Raw genomic sequence first — 19400 nt, forward strand, 5'->3', positions numbered from 1 at the left:
TATGGTGCCTTATTGGGTTCAAATGAATACATTTAAGTCTTTTCACAATACCATCAAACCATGGCCTATAGCACTCTGATCAAAAATATTAGTTGATGTGAGATATAGACCTGGACTTCCCACCAAGGTAAGATCATTTCTTGGATGAGACTGACCATGCATCAGAATGGGAAATAAAGAAATGCTAGTAACAAGAGGTATTCCTGATAATCACAAGGACACAGCTATTGAACACATTGTTTGACTGGCTGGATCTTCAGTCACATTGTTTTGAAGATACTTTCTACTTGTGAATTTAAAGGAAAGCTTTGGACAAGCTTCAGCTATAGCTCAAAAATAGCAATCAATCCCTGGACGGTTGCCACAGCCCTCCCCGCCCCACCTCCCCAAAAAGAGATCTGTTATTTTCCTCCCTGTAGATATGTCATTCAGAAAATTTACAGAGAAGAAAGGACGGATAACATTGGTTGGGACATTTCACTGTCCTTATCAATGATGCCTTATGTTATTTTTATTCACAGTATAGGAAGACACAGTTACTGTCATTTCCCCTTCAGATTAATTGCTTTTGAGCTCCAAATAAGGGAACCCCCAGAATGAAGGACAGCACAGAGCAATTTTGATGCTGTCAAAGTACTCAAGCTTTCTAAGAACAGATGATTTCCAAAAATATCAATATGGCTAGCTAGAATCCTGCAGAAACCAGAGGCTGACCAGAAGCTGCTTACATTGTGTGAATCATCTATCTTCCTAATTTTAGGTTTTGACATATAATTTCAAAGAAATAAATTATATATTACATATACATATATATACATACATACACAGAGAGGGTATATATATGTATATGCATACACATATTTCTATATATAAAATATATAGATATATATTATGTATATAGTATATGTATCATATATAAACATATTATATATGACATATAGACATACATTATTCCCAGAGCAAATTCTACCTAATTATGAAGCTTCTATGAATGTTTTTGTATTTGCTATGCCTTGCTCCTTGAGAGCCTTCTAGTCTGTTCAGCTATTGTTTAGAGTCCTTTTGTTAGAAGGATTTATTCTGTAACATTTGAATTTAGTCAAAAGATCACACTTAAGGAGCTAGGAGGCCACATGTGGTCTCTAGGCCACAGGTTCTCCATCCCTGTTCTAGACTCATGTAATTTTAGCTAGAGGGACCTCAGAGATTTTTTTTAGCACCACCATTTTACATAAAAAGAATCTGTAGCCTAAGAAGACTTTGGCCTTCTGCTAAATAGTAGCATGGTTGGGACTAGAACTCAGGTTTCCTAATTTCCACTGCTCCAAATTTCTGCTGTTCCATATTGAGGAGAATACATATATACATTCATACATATACAAATATATGTATATGTATGTGTACATATATATGCTTCCCTTGTGTATATCTGCAACATATACACATATGTTCATATACATATATACATCTGTACATATACATTGTGTGTGTGTGTGTGTGTGTGTGTGTGTGTATACAGGGGCAACTAGGTGGAACAGTAGATAGAGAGGAGGGCCTGAAGCCAGGATGACTCATCTTCCTGTGTTCAAATCTGGCCTCAGATACTTATTAGCTGTGTGACTCTGGGCAAGTCACTTAAGCCAGTTACCTTAGTTTCCTCAACTATCAAATGAGCTGGAGAAGGGCATGGAAAACCACTCCAGTGTCCTTGCCAAGAAATCCCCAGAGGATGTCACGAATACTCAGACTAAACAACAACAAAAAAATACACACACATTTTCAAAAACATATTATATGTGTAATATATGTATGCGTGCATATTTATGCGTGCATATTTATAAGATGAGGAATAAGATATATGTACCCATATATACATATATTATACAGTATTTTAATCTTAATTTTACGAATTATTTTGGGAGGGAATGTCTGCCTCATTGACATCTCACAGAATGGTGAAATTATAACTTTAAAGAGGCTATCTGGTTCAATGCCCTTGTTTTATAGATGTGAGGAACACAATGCTCATAGATGTTAGTTGAGTTATTCAATGTCTCACAGGTAACAAGTATTAGAAGTGGAATTTGAATCCATATCCTTTAGTTCTAAATCCAGAGTTTGCTCCTTTCACCATATTTTACTGGTACCAAAGTATTTTAATTAAGATGTCCAACAATGCCTCTTTGGCATGTATGTATGTGGAGATGAGGGGGAGGAGAGGGGTAGAGAGAGAGATGCAGCATACGCTGTCTCTCAATGACAAACTCTGACTGATACAATGATTTCTTGTATCCATTGGGCTAATGGAGATAAGAGAAATAAATTACTTGACACCTGCTGAAGGCCAAAACCTATTACAACAAAACCCAAAAGATCTACTGAATATTTTTATTTTCTTGAAAGTTTGCCTCATCATATATTGATATGATACGATATCATTGTAGTATTTGGAGGACTTTTTTGATTATAAAAAAGATTTTTTACCATAATTAGACTTGTTGCAATCAAATTTGACCTGTCATTTTCTGAAGCACTAATTAAGAAGGTAGCATTTCTCTACCAGCCTCCAACAGTTAAATAAGGCACCAAAACGTACCAGGATTACGTAATTAAAAGGGACAGTAGAGTTCACCTAATCCAGACTTCTAATTTTACAGATGAGGAAACTGAGGTCCATGGAGGTCATATGATTTGTCACAGATCACACAGTGAGTTGGTGGCACAGTTGGAACTAAAATCTAGACTTTTTAACTACTATTCAGTGTGCCTTGGCCACTGGACCATTTTGTACCTTAGGAAAAAGAAAGTGCTTCATTTTAGTTCATTTTATTAAAAGAAAATAAATTTATATGGGAATAAGAGATAGAGCATCACATAATGTTCAAATATTGACTTATGAAGTTCTTTTTAATTTTTCTTATTCATCTTTTAAGATAACATGTCTAGCACATGATGCCTTAAAAGTCCTAGAGGACACAGTGTGAAGTTGTATCACTAACCAATAGAGTTAGTCCAAGCACAAGTTGTAGGGGGCTTTGACGACAAAGCAGCCACACTGGGTCTGGGATTTGCTTGTCCAAGAATGTTGGGCATAACCATGGGAGAAAGTTTCTTTGCAGACCCGCTTGTTTGCTACAGTGGCCACAAAACAAGGAGTGTTTGCATAACCATGGGAATGACCAACACAGCCACATAAACACATACCCACATGTCCACCACTTGACAAGCTGTAATTTGAGAGAGTCATCTTCTAAAGTTGTAACTTAAATTTCTGCCTTTCTAATCACTTGCCGGCAAGTTAGTCATCCTGGGGGTTAAGATTCCTTTGTGTCACCCTACCAAATAGAATTTAAGGTGGAAGTTTCAGGGAGGTAGATAATGACTCAACATAAGTAAATTTCTTAGGTCTACTTCCAAATGGAGTAGCAGCCTCCTGAGGGAGCAAGTTTCCTTTCCCTGGAGGTTGTCAACAGAGACTGAATGACCTCTTCAGGAGTGTCTTGGGTACAGACCTCAAAGGGGCTTCCAATTGTGGGATTGAGATTGAGAACATCCATCCAATCTTCGTTGTTGACCAAATACTGGAAGAATATTAAAATTAATTGACTCCTTATCACGCTGTAACATAGTAATTAATTTTTAAACATCAATCAATATAAATATTGAATAAATAAATAAAATAAAATGCAAACATACGTAAATGTATGGCATAATTAAAACAAATTTTTTAAAGACTTTGCTTGGCTAAGTCTCACAGTTGGGTGCTTGTTTAACTGAGGAACATAGGAAATGATTTGCTTTAACTGTCGGATGATTTTTTTTTTGCTGAATCATTTCTGATAAGAATCTTAGAACAAGGAAGCCCTGTATAACTATCAATTGACTAAGACAAAGGAGTTTATTTCTCCTTTACTGCAAATATCATTCCAATTTAAACATTATTCTGGGTTCCACTACAGAAAAGGAATTTACTTCTTAGAACATCTTAAAGAGAGGATAGAATTTCTTCATTTGCTTACATGCATACACACATACACACACACACACACACACAGTTGAAAGCAATTCCTGTTCTCATCTGAAACACAAATTTATTCTTTATTCAAAGCTGTTTTCTATTATCTAAGTAATTATCTATTATAAAGCTTGCTTATTTTAATTAGTGCCATGCGCAAGTTTTCAAAGTATTTTTCATCAGTAGATTCCTAACTGCACTCCCCACCTCAAGTCTCTTTCCTCACTTCAATTCATTCTCTGTTTTAGCTACCAAAGTGATTTTTCTCTAAAGAGTTAACCTCACGATATCAGATCCTAGTCTCATTGAATTTAAATGGCTTTCCATTATCTCCATGATTAAATACTATATCTTCTGTTTGGTATCTAAAGTTCTTCATAACCTGGTCCTTTTTCCAATCTTCTTACACTTTGTGCTAGTCTACACACTACAATTCAAGTACATCAGTCCACCAGTGTTTCCATCTCCTACCTCCATGCCTTTGTACTATCTGTCTCCCATGTTAGCTTCCCTGGCTTCCTTTAAAACTCAGTTCAAATCCTACTTTTTTGCAGGAGGCCATTCCTGAACCCTGCAACTGCCGCTGCCCCCTGTCTCATATTATTTTCAATTCTGTGCAACTCTGTCTCACATCCAATTCACTCACAAGTCAAGACTTCACCCCATGATGCCAATGGTCCTTTTCAAAAATGAAAGGTGAACAGCAGTCTACTCTGTATTTATCTTGTATCCCCTAGTTAATACACATTTTATCTTCCATTAGAATGTATATTACATAAGAAAAGGGATCTTTTTCTTTCTTCATATTCCCAGTACTTAGCACAGTGCCTGGCACATGGTAGGTAAAAATGCTTGTTGACTGACTGACAGCATTACATCAAAACTCCCTTGTGAAACTAAACATTTCTGTGGATCATGTAGGAAATTAGTCTCTAGAATGTTCAAAATCCATTTGCAAACAGTGGGAATAAGATAAAGGAAAGGAAAAGAAAACAACCTACCCTGAATATTCAGTTCTAAGAAAGCAAAATAGGCTCTATCCAGTTTTTCATATCTCATTCCAATATTTTGACATCAGGTAGATACAACCTTTCTTAGTATTATAGCATCAGTAGATCAACTTTTTTAATACTTCTGAAATCATGAAGGGATGTCATAAGACATTCTGTGACATGCCTGTGACATGACCCTGTTTGCCTTCTATATAATTACTAGTGGAGGAAACAATATGATGACTATATTTTTGGTACTAACAATAAGTATTTCCTGAGTATATTGATGATACTAATAGCTAGCATTTATGTAGCACTTTAAGCTTTAGAAAGCACTTTTCATGCGCTATCTCAAAGAACCCTATAAGGTAGATGCTATCATAATGAAGTCTCTATTAGTGAGAAAAACGAACCCTCCAAAGTGATCCCATTATTCAAATTCTCATTGCATATTTCCATTCGGCTGAAACCACATAGCACATTTTACATAGCTTTAATGTCTACATGAATCTAAATTCATTTTACAGATGAGGAAGAAACTAAGGCTGAGGGAGGGTTGGTGACTTGGCTAGTCACACAGTCAAAAGTGTCAAGAAAATTTTGAATTCAGGTCTTCTGAACTCCAAATCAAGTACTCTGTGCACTATGGCACCTATCTGCCATGTACTCCCTGGAGGAAACTACCTACACTCTGCATTATTTGTGTGTAAAGAAGAATAAAACTGGTTCTTTGCATTCAAGGATCTTCTAATCAAGGTAGAGAGTTAACCCCTACAAACATCACCCTTTAACTCATTCACAATATAGTTCAAAAGCATTTTCAGCCCATTATATAATTTGTTCCTATAACAGTAATGACTCCTATGCCTAAAGTTTTAAGATTTACAAAAGACTTTCCTTTAAGGGGTTCCATGAAGAAAATCGCACAAAGATGATCCCACTCTCCAATTTATAGATGAGGAAACAGCCTCAGAGAAGTCATTCATATGCCAAGTGCTATAACTTGCCTAAGTAACTGTATAACCAAGAAGTAGCAGAGCAATGAGGTAGTGTCATAGTGCATACGGTGCTGGGCCAGGTGTCAGAAAGACTCATCTTCTTAAGTTTAAGCCTGGACTCACACATTTACCAGATGGGTGACCCTGGGCAAATCATTTAACCTTGCTTGCCTTAGTTTCCTCATCTGCCTAAGGAGCTGGAGAAGGAAATGGCAAACCACTCCAGTATCTCTGCCAAGAGAACCCCAATTGGGGTCACGAAGAGTCAGATTCTACTGAAATGACTAAACAACCACAAAAATGGAACCAAATCTAGAATCTAGGCCTTCTTCTCCTAGTGGAAGATATTTCCTATGGTACTTCACTGTTGCTTGACCCTAAGAGCTATTGAAATGGAGAGGAGAAAGATATCATTGTGAATCGGCATGACTAGGAGGCTTCACAAGAGGAGGCTGGACTTGAACTGGGCCTAGAAGGAGTATAGCAATATATTTGTATAACATTTCAAAGATTGTTCAATGCTCTCCTCACAACAACCCTCAGATACAGACGATGCAAGCATTATTATGCCCCATTTTATCGATGAGAAAACTGAGCCTCAGAGAGAGGTTAAGAGATTTGTCCATGGTTACATAGCTAGGATGAGTCATAGTCATTTTTCAAAGCAGAATTCCTGACTCCAAATCCAAGATTATCCAGTGAACCCAACCAAAGGGATTTACAACTCCAGTTCCAAATATGTGCACTTTCCTTTCCCAATACATATATTTTCTGAACACTGACAGATCTGAGAGGGTTTGGGAATCAATTCTAAAATAGCAACTTGTGGCTTTTAACCAGTTAAATTGAGGTAAAAACTTTCATTAAAAAAGGTAGTATTAGAATACTATTTGAAACACATTAGAATAACCATTGGTTAATCAGTAATTTTTTTTCTTTCAGAGCATGCTTTTTTAAAGTATTGTCTAGATTGATATCTTTTGAAAGATAATGGCTCACACTTAAAATGTACCCTAATGGTCTTTAGAAAAGATAGATAAGACTAGTGCATATCTATAGATATGGGTTTCCTGAGATGGAAGCTGCTAGTAAGAAATTATTACTTTAACATTATCATCTTGTTTCAGGCACCAGGTTTCCATAAACAGTTGAATTATAAAAGAACAATAAAATTTATTCCAAGTGGGCATAATCCGAACATGACAATCAATATATGGCTTTAGTGATGAAGAGGCTATATATTGAACTTCCATTTGATGTTTTGGGAATCATCAATTGCTTGTTTTTTTCCCTTGTTGTTATGGTTGTTTGTTGTCTGGTGTTGTTCAGTGTGGATGTCCTGTATGGTTTAAGTGAACCATGGACGAGTTAAAGAGCAGATGTTTGTGGTTTGTGTCTTTGTCCATACAATTTTCTGTTTAGACCCAATAGCAGTATTCTAGAAATGAAAATAACAAATCCTAATTTTTCCCAACATATGCAGATCCTCCCAAGTTTAATAGGATATGGCCGAATATTTCTTCCCTTGAGGTTTCTAATCCAAAGCAAGGTAGGAACCTGAAAAATTCCTCCTGATCTTAAAGTCACTAAAGTTCCTTTCATAAATCTTGCTTTCTTTTTTCCCTTGGCAAGGAAAGCATTCACACACGCACATACACACACACACACACACACATACAACACACACACATGCACACACACACATATGCATATAATCAAATATTAGAAAGAACCTGAGGCCAGATCTTTGTCTACTGCAAAGAAGACTTTGGGCACACTGTTATTAAAGAAAAAAAAAGCTATCACCGAAGTTATAAGCACATTAGCATATTTACATAGAACATCTGCCCCTGGAAAATGTAGCTATGTATGCAGTTATGTGTCCATCGCAGTACCATGTACATTATAAGTAAGTTAGAAACATAGGAAAGACCTGTTGCTTCCATTGTCTACATCAAATCCATTTTAAATGTTTCTTGTTTCTTTTTATTTTTAAGTGAATTGAAAGTTATACAAATTTGTACACAGGGTGAAACAGGATTTTAGAAAATAGCTTTGTGAAGCTCATCTAACCCAAACACCCCTGATCCTTCATACTGATATTTGCTATAGACTGTATTATTGAAATTTGGATCAATTTCCCCCACTTTGAACTACACCTCTGCAAAGATATTCAGCATATGACCATCTGTCTTTGATATTTTATAAGTAAGTATTCTCATTGGTACTGATGGCATCCTGTCTTCTGTGCTTAGTGCGATAATTCTGTTTGCCCAGTTCCAATGACTTAGACTATATTATCGACAGCCTGAATGGTGATTAGTGCCATGGGATGAAATATTACCACAGTTTAAAACTCTAATAAATAGACAAGATATATTGGCATTTCGATCTCACTTTAAATTCTGATATTTGTCGCCAAATGTAAATGAAGACTTTTTTTTATGACATTATTTCCCTTTTTTTTCATGACATTATTTCCCTTTTTTTTCACTCTTCCCCATCTTCCCTTCCTACAGACAAATAGATAAACACATATCTTTGGCCTTCAGTTTGCCCTGGTTCTTATATACAGGATGTTCCTTTTAAACTGTAATGAATACAGATGGGGAAGGAAATGAGCAAAAGGAGGAACCAGGAAATAGTTGTTCAGCAAAATAAAATACATTAGCAATTTGTTGAAGAATTCAATTGGAAGGACTGCATTTTCAGTCCTTGATCATTGATGAAACAGGACACGTCCTAGATACATACATTACTAACAAATAAAATTATCTTAATCATCTGCTCCAAATGAATTTTCCCCAAGTTTCCACATGTTCACGTGTAAGAAGAAATACAGATCAAGCTCTGTCCCTTTTATTATAATTCTATAAGGATTAGTAGGCCAATTTATCTGTGTTATTTCCCAGCAAACTAAATGGAATGATTTCCATTGCAGTGCCATTGAATAGTTTGCAATGGAATTTATAGTTCAATGAATTACACAATAAGAGGATCGAAAACTTACCTAACCCTCCAAAATTCATTTCTGATTGTTCAAAATTAGCTATTGTTCAAAATCCCCAAAAGACCTGTTTAAAATAATATTGTTCCAATTGCAGTGAGAGTCACAGTACAAAACTCTTCTGTAGTTATCTGTCAAGTAGTGTGGGCAATATTCCTTTCACTGATGTGAATGAGTGCAAATGGATTTATTTCAAGACTAACCAGTGGGAATGAAGTTCTTGATTAGAAACTTTAGTTTAGGACAGTCCCATCTCAGCTTAGTTGTGTTATGTCTTGTCATTTTAATGTGGCTTTTGCTTCTTATTCCAACTGCCCTTCACAGGAAGCTGGTTAACAGCAACCAGAACAAATGAGAAAAGAGAAGTTGCCATTTTGAGATCAATATTTCCACAAAGATAATATGCCTGATAGTCACAGGAACTTCTCGACCACAAAGACTGGATTTCTGCAGTTAATATCTAGATTTCTATGGGGCCCATCAGGCTGGGACTGGCCAAACTGATCTGGTGATTTTTGACTGAGTTGGTTTAATTCTATTTTACTCAACATTTAAGAAGCTACACAAAAACTCTGCAGCTGGTCAGTTCACCCAGCAGTGGCCAAACTGGTTGTATGTGTAGTAAGCTTTTATTTTCTCAAACCAAACAATATGAGGAATTGGGGTAACAGGAATACTAAAACAAATTTTTTAAAAGTCCTACTAAGGGGAAATAGACTTACTAAAGGTCCTGAATTATCTGTATTATTTGACTAAATCATCTTATTTCCTCTTAATATCTACTGGCAAAATGTCAATGACACGCATCAAAAAAAAAAAACAAAAAAACTTCATTACTGACAATGTTTAACAGTTTTCAGCCAAGTAGCTCCCATCTTTTTTAAATGAAAGCAACCAAACAATGAAACAAAAATGAGCAAACAAATGAGCCAAAATCAACAAAAAGAACCCAGAAACAACAGTTACAAATAATATACTCATGTAGGGTTTCTTTTGAGGTTGATTGAGTTTTAAAATTTCATTGCCAAGCGATTACTTTTTTGAAAGTTGCTATTTTGTTCCTATGTGGTACCTTTCTAATTTGCTGTTCATTCTTTTAAACTATCCAGTTGCTCCCAAATTAGCTTTGTCAACAGTTTCTTCTGTTCAAGTTGCAAACCACAAGAGAGGTAGGAATTCTTGGATTCATACAGTGATTTCATGGTGTTATGTGTTGTGAAACATTGCACTGTATGAATCTAGAATATCTGTGAAGTGTTCCCATCAGCTTCTTGGTGAGGCATGTGGATGATACCAGTAGATGCATCTAGTAGCACTGAGAATGTCAACCATACATTCCCCCTCCCTCAAAAAAAAAAAAAGTTTCACACTTAAATTTGCTTGCAATTAAAACAATGCTGCCACGTTTGTTTCCTGTGGGTTTGATGTGTGAATAAGAATATAACAGTTTAGGTTCCTGTTTTGAAAATGAATGTTTGAGTTTTAATGTGGTTACTCATTTATGTGGTAAATAAGGAAACCCACTTCTGTGAGTTTTGTGTATTCTTTTTTCTCCTACTAGGAAATAATAGTGGATGCAATTCTATTTGTCCATATTATTCAACGACAAAGGAATTCCCTTCCCATGAGATACTGGAAATGATTGAATTTATACTTCCAATCATTTTAGCCTTTGGGGCATTTCAATGATAGAAATGTTTCAGATTATATAACTGCATTATTTTCTGAAAATATAAGAGTTATTTTGCCTTCTTGAAATGAGAGACAGTGGTTTCTCATCTGGGTGACTCATGGGCAGCCCATTCAAGCTCAGCTCACATCTGTCACTCATAGGCTGAAGATTCTTCAGGGAACATTCTCCTTTGTGTCACCATTTCCCTTTAAATGTGTTGTACATGACAGGTGCGTTTTGTTTTTCATACTTAATTGTTCGGCATGTGTCATCTTTCATGCAATACCAATTACAGAGAAATAAGTTTCTTTATCAAAATTTTGTTCTTAGTTTGACCTCGTCAGTGAAAATGATCAAAACAAGCCTGACTATTCCCGGTGAAATTTAATCAAGTTGCTTCCAAGGATCCAACCCAAACAGAATTTGTCCCTTTGTGTTTTGTAGAAAAACATTAGTCAAGAAATATTGGAGAGAGGGAAGGAAGCCAAGATTGTCTGAAATACATCTCATAACTTTCCACAAAACGTGATTTTAAATATTAAAGACTAAAAGGAGACTTTTGAAGAAAATCTAAATGGGTTCAAAAACTCAAGAGAATTTTTGAAATTCAAATTTGCTCTGATGACATACATACAAACATGCACACATATACATATATACATATGAATATGAATGCATGCATGTATCTATACTGGTGACATGGTGTTACATGGTGAGCATATATCTTTAAGAAACATCAAATCAAGGTACTGAAAATAAAGCAGAAATTATTTTCCTCATCATTTCAAGAATATTTGAATCTTTGCAACCAGAGTAAGAACTAATTACATGAAAGCAACTTTAAAAGATTTGCCTTTTAGGTCATATCAAGAATGACAACTTATTTTAAAGTGTATTTTCCAAAGGTGACAGCCTGAATTTTGACCTTGTGTCATTTAATCAGTGATATTTTCAAAAAACAGATTTTAGGAAGCCCTAACGTATTATCAAAGACAGGAAGTCTTTATCCAATAAGTAACAAAATATACACTTTTCCTTTGAAGAGATACATTCATTCACATGTAAATAAAAGATTTTATGATTTGAGTCTTTGGGCTCAAGGCACTGAGACTTTAGCAAAATTGCTTCTAGATTTTTATAACAATGGTAAATGTTTGTATAGACAATAGGTATCCAGTGTTCCTATCTGAGAGAGATAGACCAACGAGAGAGAGAGAGAGAGAAAGAGAGAGAGAGAGAGAGAGAGAGAGAGAGAGAGAGAGAGAGAGAGAGATACAGAGACAGTGACAGAAACACAGAGAGAAACAGACAGAGAGAAAACATCTTCCCAAAGTCTCTCTGACAAGCCTTTCATTGTGATTGGTTAAAATATAACTTTTGGTTTCATGAGTAGACATTTTCTAGATCTTCACTTTATTGAAATATAGAAAGAATGACTTTTAAGTTATTACAAAAATATTTCAGGTACAATTCTATCTGCAGTTCTAAGAGAACACAGAACACGATGCCCCAGTCAGTTTTATGCTCGTAAATATTTAATAATTGCCACAACAAAGGGAAAATAAAAGTGTACACATGGCACACTTTTAAGTTTAATTTGAATTATTAACATTTTCTCCATAACATTCTTAAGTCTAGACAACCAACAAAAGAGTAAGTCAAACCCTAATTTGTAGCATTTGCCAATTTCCTTCGCAGTGAAATTTAACAGGTGACTTTTTTGAGTCATTATGACATGGTTCCAGAACACTCCTAGGTTTATCCCTTTCTTCTGTTTAAGCCTGGGGTTGGGAGATATTCTTTTTATCACCTATGGATAAATATATTCCTGCTACCTCCATCTCCATTTCCATCTAGCATTCCCAGCATCTAGATATATGAATTTAATCCTGAACATGGTTTTTAAAAGTGGAAAAATAAATGTTTTTCTTAAACTAAATCTCTAAGAAGAGAAAATATGAGCTTTTACCATACTTAAAAATTCCTAGTTATAGCTAGGTCCAAATTAGTGCAAATAACAAATCCCAAGAAGTGATTACATATATATTCAAATTCACACTATTTGAAGCTATAATTATATAAAATAGAATAATTGATTTCCAGCCCCAATGGAAATATTGTTAGAATTCAAATAATGTGATCACTTCGTTGTGTTCAGTATTTGCATAATCAGCACTTAGCTGCATTACTTTCCCTCTACCAAGGGATCAAATGATTTATCCAAAAACTGACAGTGCTTATTTTTAAAACACAACATGCCACTGCATATCTTATACCTTATCATCCAGACCCCAAAGGGAGGAAAAAACCCAACAAAACACTTATAACAGAAATGACACTCAGACTTTTAGCTACCTTTAAACTTTCCTATTCTTACCTTCTTCCTCCATCTCTTTGATTTCAATCTGAATCATTTACAAACACTATTCATTTCTATTATCTCCACTAAATCAATGTTTTCAACCTCTCTTCTGCACAAATGCCTTGCTTTCTGTTTTTTGTTTTTGTCCTCTCCTCTGATTTCCTGGATTTACATGACTCACTTGACATGTAGCATATGCTACATTTCCATTATTTACTTTTGTATTCACATCTTAAATCTCTCCCACTGTGTTGTAAGCACCACGCAGACAGGGACGATCTCCCTTGTGCCTAACATGGGGTCTTGGACATAGCAGGAACTCAAAAAGTGTTTATTGTTGTTGTTGACAATTATAATGAGGATGGCAGTGATGATAAGGAAAACATACTTTCTACCCTTCCTGACCATTTAAATACATTTCAGTAGTTCTCGCTGGTTATTTTCATATTACATTTAAACTAACTGTGAAAAAGTCACCAGTTCGGTCCAGGAGGTGATTTGCCAGGATAGGAGTGATTTCTCTACATCCAAAGTTTTAACAAATTCGATCTTTCTTTGTAAATTCAGTCTAGATTAGTTGGAAGTAAGGAACAAAGCTGAATGCAAAGTTAAGGGGACATTTATATCCTTTGGGAGGTCTTCCTCTGCCTCAGGTCTTAGAGCACCCTGGGAGTCATTATCATGAATATCAATTATCATCCCCTCAGGGTCCTGGAACTCAGTGTATCCCCACATGGTAACTGATAAATTTGATAAACTAATATACACTCTGTTAATGAGGATTGTAAATGTTTGTCCTGGTTATGTTAGAGTATATGGTAAAAGTTTCATTAACTGCAAAGCTAGAGGATTGACCTACATGGAAGACTAGTTCCTTTCAGATGAAGATCTATGATCCTATGTTCTAAGTTTCCTATTTTTAAAAATGATACGTAGTACTGTGCAGTTACAGGGTACCTTTTATCTTTTCTCAAAATATCTGCACATCTATCGTCTCTCATCCTCTCTTCAGCACTCGGAGGTGTATCACTGATCTATTTGGGAGCCAAAAGAAGCATGTGTTACTCAAATTTTATCAAAACGATGTTAGTATTAGCTCCTATCTTAGATTATGAGGCATTTTAAACCTCATAAATCTTTGCAGAGTTTCTGCTTCATGCAAAGTTTTGATTAGAATTGATATCTCCTAAGGTAATTCAACTTCTTTCAAGTTTTATCAATCAGTATTCTGCCAAGATAAGGTAGTTCTTTACAGATAAAATCAACTCAAAAATGGAGCCTCCAAGACACAACAATTCAATACAAAGCATATTATATACTAGGTGGTAATCTGGTTTATGAAATGTCTCTGCAGATTCACAGTAAAAGACAGAGAGGAATGAGGGAATAAAAGCTCCTTATTGATACAACTTCTGTTGAATGGAAATTTTGAACTCTTCGGGGGAACAAGGGTAGCTCACCATTAAAAAAAAATACACTATTCCCAGTGGCAGTTCTGGTCACTGGAAAAATCCCCAAAGAGAGATACAAATGTCTACAAAGAAGGAGCACTTCTAGGAAGCCCTCAACCTAGGTCCATGATGGTGAGTAGAAATAAGCCCAACCCAGAGTGATGGGACAACCATACCTGTCAAGGTGGATTTGCTTCCAGATCAAGTGAGCTGCCAATCAAGGAAAATCAAGAGGGCAAAGAACTCTTAATCTCTCAATTACCCCTACCAGAAGTTCTAAGTTTCTCTAAAGGATTTCTTACAGAATTAATTCTATCAATACTGCTCCCTAGATTAATTTACACCCCCCCACACACAATTCCTCATCCCCTTTATAGAGGCTAAATTCTTTTGGCTATGTTACTCTGGAAATGTATTGTCTTACCCACCTCCCACTATAGAAGTTTCAGGCCAAAATTAATTGTGGCACCAAAAAATTATTCAAGGAGGTAATCATGGGATTACTAATTTTTTCAGGATTCATGGAGTGGGCAAACTAATAACTTTAGCCAGGTATAATATGACTGAAATGAAATTGGATTTTTAGTTCAGGAGCATTTTATACAATTATTTGTATTTCTACTACTACTTTCTGGAAAATTAAACAGTTCAGAAATGCCTATTTACTGATATCACCCCCGAGATATAAGGATATTCATCTCTCTATCCCTCACCCCCCCAAAAAGTTGATCTGAAATATAACTGTGAAGTAATCAATTTGTCCTTTGTGAGACTCCCCTTTTGTCTGTATCCTCTCCAAGCAACCAGTGACCCCATACTACACTCTGCCCAATGATCACCTACCCATCATATTCTCCTTTCCACCACCACCCATCAGAAAACCTATTTGTCCTACATTCCATTTCTTCAGGGCTCTGATCCCTTCTTTCTAAGATGATAACTAATTTTATTAACAGATTAACCCAAACTATGTTTAATGAATGTTGATGTTGTTAGGTGGAGACTGTCGTCTCTACCCCTCCTGTCTGCAGTATGGTCTAGAGGAAAAATCACTGAATTTGGAGTGGAAGTGGGTTCAAATCTTGGTTCTCCTATTTATGTGATATCTGGCAAGTCACTTAACTTCTCTGGGACTCAGTTTCTTTTTCTACAAAGTGAGGAGGTTGGGTTAAATGTTGTGTAATGTCCCTTCCAGCTCTAAGGCTATGATCCCATAAAGGTAAGAATTTTAAATACCCAACTAGATATTTGGCTGCTATTAGTATTATTTTGTAGGTGTCTCCCCCTAATACACACACACTCTGCCTACCTGGAAGAAGAGCTGTCCTCCTATATCTCTGGGAAAAACAAAGAAACCTTTCTTCCCATATAAACTTTCCATATCTCTTCCTCATAAACATATCTTTTTCTGTTTCCCAACAATAATTACTTCTACCAGTAGAGTTTTCTATATATAAAACATGTATTGTCCTTGGTAGGGTTCATTTAAATGATGACTTCTCATCAGTGACGGAAGGGAATCAACATTCCTTCCTCTTGTCCTACGATCTTCTACCATTTTATCTTATTTCGTTGTCTCCCTACGTCTTCTAGCTCTAGGGTTATGAGACTGTTAGAATCCCAGTGTACCTCAAATCCCCTAAGGAGCCAAAAGAACAATGATCTGGAGTTGCAATGCCTACCTACTCCTTTCCCTGACATGTTTAAACCCCAAACTTAAAACCTGAAAGAGAAATGAATATTTAATGGAGAAGTTATTTTCACTTGAAGATTCCCTACCTTTTCCTGGTGTTCCTTGCTGCAAATAACACATGCAGCATGGGTCTCATTTAAAGAAATCTTTCTCTAGTCATTGAGAAATTGTTGAAAGAAAGGAGAAATGTTAGGAGTTCAGATCCCAATTAATTTGGCACTTGTGGGAAAAGGGTAGTGAGTTTGCTATGAGAGTGGTGGCTTACTCAGGATTCCAAAGCTCACAAAATCCTCTCCCTTCTCTGTTTTAGACTGAGAACATCAGAGGAGTGGGTTATTAAAGTCATTATCCTTGTCTTAAGTGTGCAAAAAATAAAATAAAAATAAATGGGCATTTGCATCATTGGAATTTGAACTCTTTCCAACTCCTAAAAGGTATACAGCTGCAAATGCTTTCATTTCATCTATTCTGCTAAGAACTCTCTTCAGTCATGTTATGAATGTCTGACTATTCTATCCTGCTTGCAACAGATGCTCCTTCCATGCCAGTCAAAACATTTGTCCTCATGTGCTTCATCACTTTCCATATCTGTCCTGCCATTCAGCCATCTTTTATTCATGCTTCATTTGATCCAAGCATGTGATGTGCAATGACTCTACTACTGTATACTTTTGTGTATACATTTCTGTTCTTCCTTGAAAGACTGTGAATGCTTCGGCCACTCCAAACGGTGCAGTTATATCGAGCTGCTCAATACAGTCATTTGCGTGAGCTGTAAACACAACACTAGAGGGCAGCACTGTGAGTTATGCAGGCTGGGCTACTTCAGAAATGCTTCTGCACAGCTGGACGATGAAAATGTATGCATAGGTCAGTTTCATTATCATTCTGGCTTTTGTTCTGGACCTTTTTGAGCTGTTGGGACCTGCTTATCAGAGGCTAGTGATCAGCAATACAACTGTTGTTGGATAGTCAAGATGGAATGAGCTCTTTCTGTGGATGCAAGTATCTCCAAAGTAGATTTCAAACTCACACGGTTGAAATCTGTGTTTGGGAGATGTGCTTTAACCATTTTAATGATTACCTGGAAGGTAATGGTTTAAAGTGGTAAAGAGTTCATTGTTCCCTTCTCTCCCTAAAATCTTAAAACTCCGATATTTTGCTTGCATCTTTTCATATGATTCTTTCTAAACTTAGTTTCAGATATGAAAAGATAGTCATTCTAGTGAATTTTTGCTATGATAGGTCTAATGCATTCCGGAACAAATTCTACCTTGTATATAATTGATCCTTAATAAATATAGATGATTAAAATTTAGATTTCTGGAATTAGAACTCATTAATAGCTAGCCCTTGGTTTTTTGATCTACGATGGCACACAAATTTCCATTTGTTGGATTTTGTTAAAAAACATGAATGTGGGTATTGGATTCCCACTACTGTGACAGAAGAAAAATTATTCTCCTTCCTTCAATGATCAGACAACAAGTGCAGCAGGTCTGGGAACTTGGGTATCTGGTACCCACCAACACAACACTGATTGCATGAACTTTACAGAACTTGGTGGCAGTGAGTCCTCCAAACACAAGTCAATCACCAACCCTCCCAGGAGTATCATCCCTACTATCTTGCTCACTACTCTGCCCAGATCTCACTGTCACTGTTCATATTTTCTTAGGAGAATTAAGATCTTATTTCATAGCGGAAATCAATGTTTAGGAGCAGCAATATTTCAAAGATCCATTTAGTAATATGCATGGCTACATGCCTCTGTTTTTATACTAATGAAGATCTTTGTGAATTACTGTGGCAGAAAAAAAATCTCCTGGTGACAAACCTTCTATGACCTTTGATAAGTCACTAAAATATTTCTTGACTTTCTCATATATTTCCTGATAAGGGAGGTGAATCAGATGGTTGCTAAGGGCCATTATATCTCTTAATCTAGTAGTCTATGATCCTATTGACTTAACCTACACTAAAACTTTTGAAAAGAGACATTGGTAGGTGGACTCATTCTCAAAACTTTTACAGCTAAATCTAAAAGTTAGATCCACCTCATGATGAGATATTGGGATATAGATCTCTTAAAAATTGAATTTCACTTTAAACATCAATTTTTTGAAATTCATCTATTCTATATGTAGAATATAGAATAAGTGTTCCATAAACATCTATTCTAGTTTATAGATTTATACATCCAATGGATCATTATATAAAATAAAATGAACAGTAATAGGAATATTTCATAAACCAAACCTAAATTGGAAGAACACATTTAGAGCCTGAAACATCTAAATAATACAAACCTACATGTATACTTTTGGAACTATAAAATGGACATATCATGATAAAAAGTATAATAATGAGACATATAACCCAATAGCCAAAGGGAACTATAGAAAGACTCATAAGCATGCACACATACACACACATACACATACACACACACACACACACACACGACAAGAATTGATAGACACTCTCAGTGTCTAAGAAACAGATCAACAACCTAGAGCAGGGTTGAGAAACCTGTGACCTCAAGACCATATGTGACCCTCTAGGTACTCAAGTATGGCCCTTTGACTAAATCCAAACTTCACAGAACAAATTCCCTTAATAATTGTTCTGTAAAACTTGGGCTCAGTCAAAAGGCCTCACCCAAGGACCAAGAAAGCCACATGTGGCCTCAAAGCCACAGGTTCCCCACCCTTGAATTCTAGAGAAATATTTTAAGAAAAGGCAGGCATCATTTTAATGAGCAAAAATAAAGACTGGTATTAAGCACATGATATTGGTTTTAATATAGATGAATACATATAAATATATATAAATATAAATGAAAGTGGCTTATTTCCAGATAGATCCTAGGAAGTGGCTAAGATACAGGGGTGAAATCAAAAGCCCCTCCAACAAAAACATTCACATAAAGTCAGCCAACAATATGTTGAGAAAGTTCTAAAAAAATGATTGATTCATATAGGTTTTGTTATGGGAACAGAGTATTATTGCCTCCAGTGTACAGATGAGGAAACATTCTGAGAGGTTTTTATGAAGGGGGTTATTTTAACATATTTTACACAAGCTGAAAAATGAAAAATGATCCCTTTCCTAAAAAAATCATCAATCTATATTGTCATGGCCACCATAGTCCCTCTGGATCAGATGAATCCTTTAGGAATGGAATTATGATGAGGAAAACACAAGCTT

At 35.9% G+C, this 19400-nt stretch overlaps 1 protein-coding gene across 7 annotated transcripts in view; it reads left to right on the forward strand.

Annotated features, from left to right (window-relative positions):
* The window catches only part of NTNG1 (netrin G1), a 446663-nt gene that overhangs the window by 364677 nt on the left and 62586 nt on the right, over positions 1-19400 (forward strand). The window contains exon 6 of one of the 7 annotated variants that reach the window (XM_072644174.1): positions 16893-17060. The exons of 5 other annotated variants lie outside the window; for them this stretch is intronic. In XM_072644174.1, coding sequence (XP_072500275.1) covers positions 16893-17060 — 168 coding nt within the window. Of the gene's footprint in view, positions 1-7488; positions 7555-16892; positions 17061-19400 lie in introns of all 7 variants that reach the window. One more of the 7 variants, XM_072644172.1, reaches the window with a different exon arrangement.

This window comes from Notamacropus eugenii, chromosome 2 (genome assembly GCF_028372415.1).
Source record: "Notamacropus eugenii isolate mMacEug1 chromosome 2, mMacEug1.pri_v2, whole genome shotgun sequence".
Lineage (NCBI taxonomy): Eukaryota > Metazoa > Chordata > Mammalia > Diprotodontia > Macropodidae > Notamacropus > Notamacropus eugenii.